The sequence below is a fragment of the Crocuta crocuta genome, unplaced genomic scaffold (genome assembly GCF_008692635.1).
Source record: "Crocuta crocuta isolate KB4526 unplaced genomic scaffold, BGI_CrCroc_1.0 scaffold811, whole genome shotgun sequence".
Classification (NCBI taxonomy): Eukaryota; Metazoa; Chordata; class Mammalia; order Carnivora; family Hyaenidae; genus Crocuta; species Crocuta crocuta.
The window spans coordinates 590,805-598,135 of record NW_027530352.1 but is presented as its reverse complement, the minus strand read 5'-3'; the positions used below and the strand labels follow the sequence as shown (position 1 = coordinate 598,135).

At 44.9% G+C, this 7,331-nt stretch overlaps 1 protein-coding gene across 1 annotated transcript; it reads right to left on the bottom strand.

Annotated features, from left to right (window-relative positions):
- Positions 1 to 868, bottom strand: H1-6 (H1.6 linker histone, cluster member). Its single transcript, XM_077765699.1, has one exon. The coding sequence runs from the start codon at positions 843 to 845 to the stop codon at positions 237 to 239; it is 609 nt and encodes a 202-aa protein (XP_077621825.1). The 5' UTR covers positions 846 to 868; the 3' UTR covers positions 1 to 236.
- Between the last annotated feature and the right edge of the window lie 6,463 nt (positions 869 to 7,331).

The following is a 7,331-nucleotide window of genomic DNA, read 5'->3' as shown; positions in this document are numbered from 1 at the left end:
TAAATGTTTAATCTTTTCTTTAAGATTAGACAACACCGGAATAATTTTCCAATACTGGAATCCCTACTGATCTGCACATCTGATGAGACTTTCGAACATCTTAAAACTAAACTTTTTAATAGACGTGTAGTGGCCTATTTATGAACTTCTAAGCTCAGTGCCCAGCCCTTTTTCAAGAACTTGAGGTGGCTCTTAAAAGAGCCGTTGGGTTCCTTGGGAATCAGCCGGTCTCCGGCTTACTTCTTGGAGGCCACCTTCCTGGTGCGCGTCTTCTGCTGGGTGATCTTGGCCTTCCCCGGGCTCTTCCCGGGCTGCTTGCCCCGGGCTCCCCTAGCCTTCCTGCCGCTCCTGGCTGGTTTCGGAGCTGCCGTGGCCCTGGGCTTCTCGGCCTTCTTGCTGGGCTTGGCACTCTTCGGGGACTTCGACTCCTTGGATAAGATCAGCTTCTTGGCCTTGGCCGAAGCGGGCTTTTTGACCTTGCTCTTGGCGGGCTCGGGAATGGCCTTCCTGTTGAGCTTGAAGGAGCCCGAGGCGCCGGTGCCCTTGGTCTGCACCAGGGTGCCCTTGCTCACCAGGCTCTTGAGGCCCAGCTTGATGCGGCTGTTGTTCTTCTCCACGTCGTAGCCGGCGGCCGCCAGCGCCTTCTTGAGCGCGGCCAGGGACACGCCGCTGCGCCCCTGGGACACCGAGAGCGCCTTCGTGATCAGCTTGGACACGGACAGGCTCGGGGCCTTGCGACTTGAGCCCGGCAGGCCCCCCGGCTTCCTCCCTCTCTTCTTCGGTGCGGGATTCTCCATTGGAGCCGGAACAGTGTCCGCGGGGGCCGCAGGCGCCGTCTCCGACATCGCAGGGAGAAGAAATGGCAGAAGACGCCCAGGAACAGAAGCAGAAAGCGCCTCGGGCCTTCAAGGCCTTATATAGGGCAGGGCGCGCTGTGATTGGTGCATCTCCAGACACCGCCCCGCCCCCCGGGGGCGGAGCATTTGTGTTTGTTTTCCCCCCAAAAGCGGGATCCCACACTAATCCCCTGAGCAGAATCGTCCAGGTTTCCCTGCCGAGTCCTCCGAGGAGACCCGGATTTCACAGGCTTTTTCACCTTTTCATGAAACATGACCTTGCATGCCGAAACTATCGGATAAAGTGCTCGATTTTCAGCGAAATTCAAGGAGGAGAAGAAAACTTCCTCTTTTCCGTGTAATTTAGAAGTAATTTTTAGCACGAGACTTACCTCCTCTCTTCTCAATGGTTTTCCAAACGGTTGGCTTCCAATCGGTGGAGAAAGTAAATTATTCACGCACTGATCTTTTTCGAAAATGATGTATGTATATGAAGGAAATAACACAGGTCTCTTGAATGTCTCGCTGTGTACTTAGACGATGCTTATAGAATTGTCCAACACGGCAGCGTACAACTTTATTTGGGCAAACACAACCTAAGAAACCATAATCAGCAAGGCCTGTGGGTTGCATGTGACCAAAACCGGTGCTCCGTCCCTGCAATTTGATAGAAGACCCTCAGGAATCTAATACATGATCTCTGCTTAGCCCAGATCAGTCCGTCACCTCCGTGGCTGGTGTCCGCAACTGAATTTTGCTTCTGGTTTCATTCACTCAGACCAAACCCCCCCACCTCTCCCTACCCCACCCCACCCCACCTCTACTGGCTAGTGCCAAGCCCACAAACAGGGAAAGAGACGGTGTCTATTGTCAATTACCTCTAAACGGCAGGCAGGCGGGAGGCTGAAGAGCTCAGGGGGAACCACAGACCCGGATCCCCCCAGGACTGAGCTGCAGATGCGCCTGCCACGCTGTGGAAGAGAGTTTTTGGAACAAGGTCCAGGAGGCCTCGTTAGGCTCGTCCTTGGACTTGCTTTGTAAGACATCCAGATAGGATGTTGCTCATCACGACCAGATCTTCCAGGAGGAGAGCAACGCAGTGTGGCCAAAGCCCCAAGTTCGGCAGAGGAAAAGCCCTTAAGGACCATCTTGCGGAGATTCCCAAGTGCTTGGGTGCGGAGTCTGTTCTTCTGCAGGCTCGGGAATGGCCTGAAGGTTTTAAGGAGAGGATTTGCATATTGTTGCTGTAGTAGTGTTGGTTTTAAAGTTTTCACAGAAACCATCATTATGGAAAGTAGCCCAGTGTCAGAGGTTGGGAGTGTGTTGCAGTAGTCCTGAAGAAAGACGGCTGCATCTAAGGAGACGGTGTGGGAAAGGAGACAGTCTACATCTGACATTTTTCCGAAGTGGAAATCAAATGATGAGACTTTCTGCCTTCCGGTGGCAAAGTGAGATAGCAAAGTGTCCGCTTCTCTCTGTCTCATGGGCATTTGCTTACACACTCACACCTGAAACAAAAATTCAGAAAATGGGGGTGTCTGGGTGGTTCAGTCGGTTAAATGAACGACTTCAGCTCAGGCAATGATCCTGAGGTTTGTGAGTTCGAGCCCGGCATCAGGCTGTCTTCTGTCAGCACAGATCCTGCTCCAAACCCTCAGTTCCCCCCCCCTTCGCTTTCTCAAAAAGTAAATACACTTTAAAAAAACATTCAGAAAACAATATCACCTGAAGTGTCTGCATTCTGATACTTCCTAATCTATTTAATTTTTTAAAAAGCTGGATGCAAACTATGAGATTTGCACAGCCCACTAATGCACTGTGACCCTAAGTCTGAAAACTCTTCTTTCTAAGGGAGGTTACAAGTGCATCTTACCAATGACCTATGTCTTGTTTTTTTTTTTTTTTACAATGTTTATTTATTTTTTAGAGAGAGAGAGAGAGAGTGAGTGAGCATGGAAGGGCAGAGAGAGGGAGACACAGAATCTGAAGCAGGCTCCAGGCTCCAAGCTGTCAGCACAGAACCAGACGCCGGGTTTGAACTCAAGAATGGTGNAAAAATAAATAAATAAAAAAAAAAGAATGGTGAGATCATGACCTGAACCAAAGTCAGTCACTTAGCCGACTGAGCCACCTGGGCACCCCTAGCGCATTTTGTGGGTGTGTGGGTGTGTGTGTGGGTGTGTGTGTGTGTAGATTCTATTGTGGGAAAGTCAACTTTCTGGACTTTTATTATTGAAATAATACTGCTATGAATGTTTCCTTAGATCAGCTTTTGCTGGCTCCCTATCTCTAGCTTCTGAAGTCAAACAATGGAAGCAATCACAAAGAAAATAAGAGAACTGTTTTCTTTTTAAAATATAACAAAGCTATTCTCTCATGATATGGAAACTGTACAGCCCAGTCTTATTATTAATTTAACATTCTAGTCTGTTGTTTTAAAAAACGTTTACTCAACATTTCTCCCTTTATGCATGTGTATGTGTGAATTAAATAAAAGCTTCTTTAGATTTTCAGTGTTCAGTGAAAATGTTCACTGTTCAGTGTTCAGACTAGCATGTCAACCCTATGTACTTCTTGGTTTGCCTCATATCTAAGTTTTAAAACTGCTCTGTATCCCTATTTCATATGGTTCTTCTTTTTTCAGTAGCTATTTTTGAACTTCATATTTGAACTTTCAACTATCTTTAACAAACATTATTTCACAATTAACCCTAACTCTTTTTCCACTGATTTCCTCATTTTTGAATTATTCTATTTTGATTGATTGTTTGTTCAGCCATTGAATCATTATTTTGTTTGTTTTGTAGAAAAGGCATGTGTGTGATTTGTAAAAGTTGTTTCTAAAAGTCGTCAAGTGTTTGGGGCACCTAGGGGGCTCAGTTGGTCAAGCATCCAACTTCAGCTCAGGTCATGATCTCAAACATAGTTCCTGAGGTTGAGCCCAGCATCACATCCGGCTCTGTGCTAACAGCTCAGAGCCTGAAGCCTGCTTCATATTATGTCTCCCTCTCTCTCTGCCCCTCCTCTGCTTGTGCTCTGCCTCTGTCTCTCAAAAATGAATAAACATTTAAAAAAATTTTTAAATAAATAAATAAAAGTCATCAAGTATTGAATATCAAATGTAGGTACGATGCTGTTCCAGGATTGAGGGACATAAAAACAACATTTTTTTTTAATTGAGAAAGAAGTATCACTTGTTCTTTAAAGAAATTGCTGTTTTCCTTATTTGGGAGATAAGATTTAAATATATGCACTGACAACAATTCTTTGGTGCGAGATCAACATCTAAGACAATAATGTGCCCAGGGTTTCAAGATGGAGAACTCTCTTTGAGAGAAGGTGGGAGGGAAGATGTCCTCTTGTTGAGTCAGATGGACCTGAATGACTTGTTCAGCCTGTTTCTGCTGCTCCTTATGAAACTGAACACCTTCAGAAGGAGTTCTAGAAACTTCTCAGAGGACAGAGGAACTAAACCCGCCACCATCTAATTAGGAAGCAGTAAAAGTGACTAATCTAGAAGAAAATCTTTTGCATAGCCAGAAAACCCCAAGAGAAGCCATTCAGGTGATCTGATGTCTGTTCTTCCAGACACTGCGACCTCGCCTCTTAGCTATTTCGTGTAAGCCCAGGCAGGTGCTTACATCGTGCTGGTTCGTAAGTTGTGAATGACACGCATACAGACTTCTGTCCTGAACCTTTGTACTACGTGACTGAAATGATTCTCCTAAGCCACATAGATGCTAACGAGCCAGTCTTTGAAAGTACAGGCATTAGAACTTGGGGTGAATTTTCTGTCGCACCTTAATACAGAATATGGAATCGCCAGAAAAAAAGGAGGAAGTCATTTTTTTTTTAACTTCTGGATACTAATCCAGTAGACTCAGATGGCACCTGCCTATTTCCCCTTGATCTCACCCCTTCTTCCAGCCGGGTGCATAGATTCGCCCTCCAGAGGAGCTAAAGACGGCTGAGAGGTTGAAACCTACATGGAGGTGGAAACTGCATGGCTGACCACACAGGGTCAGAGAAGCCTGTGTACTTGGGTGACATTGACAGCTCCCTAGGGCTCCTGACAAACCACCCTAGACCTCCTGCTGACTGGGAAACACAAATCTCTTTCTAACTAACGTACCGTAGACAGGTTTCTTTGAAATGCAGCCCAGAGCATCCATAACTGATATACAAATATTGATTCGGTGGATACTACCTTCCCATGAGCATGCCAGCCTCACGGACCTGGGACTTTTGTCTACCATGCACATTACCCACCCTTTCCATAACAGCGCCTGGTATGTGGGAGTGGCTCATCCTTGCAGACCCTCTGAATGGATGGATGGACACATGGTCCATCTAATTTCTACCTTTGTCTACTATCTTTCCTTTATTAAAAATAATAAACATTTTACAATATATATCTTTCCAGTTTAGTTAGCTGTCCAAGGCACTACTCTAGAACCCATGTGAAAGCCTGCCTCACCACACATACAAACCTCAGTGCTGTAAGGAGAGCATTAGGCTTTATATCTCTGACCACTGTATAGGTACACATGGTCTTGCACACAATTTTCATTGTAGTTTTGCATGAAGCGCAATGCTTTTCATAAGTGAGTGATCAGAGCGTATTTATTTGAGATTAAGCATTCGTCTCCTGGTGACAAGTCTTAGTCTAATGCTGGCTCTGGAGACACGTGGCTCTTGACATTCTCAGACTCCTGTCTGCTTGTGGAGCAGAGGAGCCCTGGCCTTGAAATAAGGACCAGTGGGTTCTCCCACCTTGCCCGTTTCTGACTCTCGACAACCTTGGCCAAATATAACTTTATTTCTCCTGGTCTTACTCACTCCCCTTGTCCGTATGTCACAGCAGCGACACTGTCTTAGTCTGCTCGGGCTACCAGGACAAAATGCTGTAGATTGGGTGGCTTAAAAAATAGAAATGTATGTCCTCGTAGCTCTGGAGACTACGATCCAAGATCCGACTGTCAGCGTGGCCGAATTCTGGTGACAGCTCTTTTCCAAGCCTATAGATGGCTGCCTTCTTGCTCTGTCTTCAAATGGCTTTTTTTTTTTTTTTTTTTTTTTTTTTGGTGCGCGCACGCCAGGAGAGTTAGCTTTCCCTCCTCCCGTTCCAGTAAGGCCACCAATCTTCTTGGATTAGGACCTCACTTTTATAGCTTCTTTCATCTTAAATGCCTGCTGAAGCTCCACCTCCAGATAGAGTCCCATTGGGAGGTAGGGCTTTAACATGAATTCTGGGGGGGGTACATAATTCAATTCACAGTACACACTTTTCTCACAGAGCAGTTAGAGCCTCTAAAGAGGCAATGTAGGTAAAAGTACTTTCAGTTACACACAGCCAAATGCAGTTCATTATTCTAGCACAGTCCTGGGCAGGGAAGTCACCTGACTGATGAACACTAGTTTTTGATCATAACCAAAGAGCCTGCTTATTCTACATATGGTGGCTTCCAGTGGGATAATTGTGGTCATGAGCATTATCTGGTGCAGTCCATGCCTTACAGGATAATGGCTAATGAAAACATGGGGAGAAAGTATTCTAATAATGAGGGAGATTGACATTTCAATTATTTGGGGGGTCTCTGTCAGGTTAACAATGCTTTAAAAAAATTCTCAGTGTAAACAGTATGTTGGGATTATAAATTGGTATGCTCCTTCTAGATGGCAATTTGACAATGTATGTATTAAGAGCCTTTAAAAAATGCTATGACCTCGTGATTTAGTATTTCTATTTCTAGAAGTCTATCCTAAGGAGATAATCACATATTCACACGAAGATCATCTGTATGATCTACAATGCATAAGAATGGAACTCAATCTAAATAGCCAATCACAGAGGACTAGTCACCCAAGGAATGATATATCCTTAAAAAATTGTATTTCTAGGGGCACCTGGGTGGCTCAGTCAGTTAAGCATGTGACTTCAGCTCAGGTCACAGTTCATAAGTTTAAGCCCCACATCAGGCTCTCCACTGTCAGCATGGACTCTGCTTTGGATCCTCTGTCTCCTTCTCTCTCTGTCCCTCCCTTACCTGTGTCCTCTCTCCCTCTCTCTCTCAAAAGTAAATAAACATTTTTAAAAATCGTATTTCTAAGCATATTTCTTAGAAAATTATATATATGTATCTATGGTATGATACCTAAATTTGCATATGATATATGTTATAGGTGCATCATATATATTCATATTCATCTATACATATTTGTCATATACATATTAAAAGGAGATACCAAGGCACCTGGGTGACTCAGTAGGTTCAGCTGTCTGACTTCAGGTTAGGTCATGGTCTCCTGGTCTGTGAGTTCAAACCCTGCATCGGACTCTGTGCTGACATCTCAGAGCCTGGAGCCTGCTTCAGATTCTGTGTCTCCCTCTCTCTCTGCCCCTCCTCCACGCATGCTCTCTCTCTCTCAAAAATAAACATTAAAAATTTTTTTTGAAAAAAAAAGAGATACCAGGAGTTATTTTAATTTCTTCTT

Bases quoted from the DNA above. Each gene is read 5' to 3' on its own strand.
- H1-6 (XM_077765699.1), bottom strand. From the start codon at position 845: ATGTCGGAGACGGCGCCTGCGGCCCCCGCGGACACTGTTCCGGCTCCA.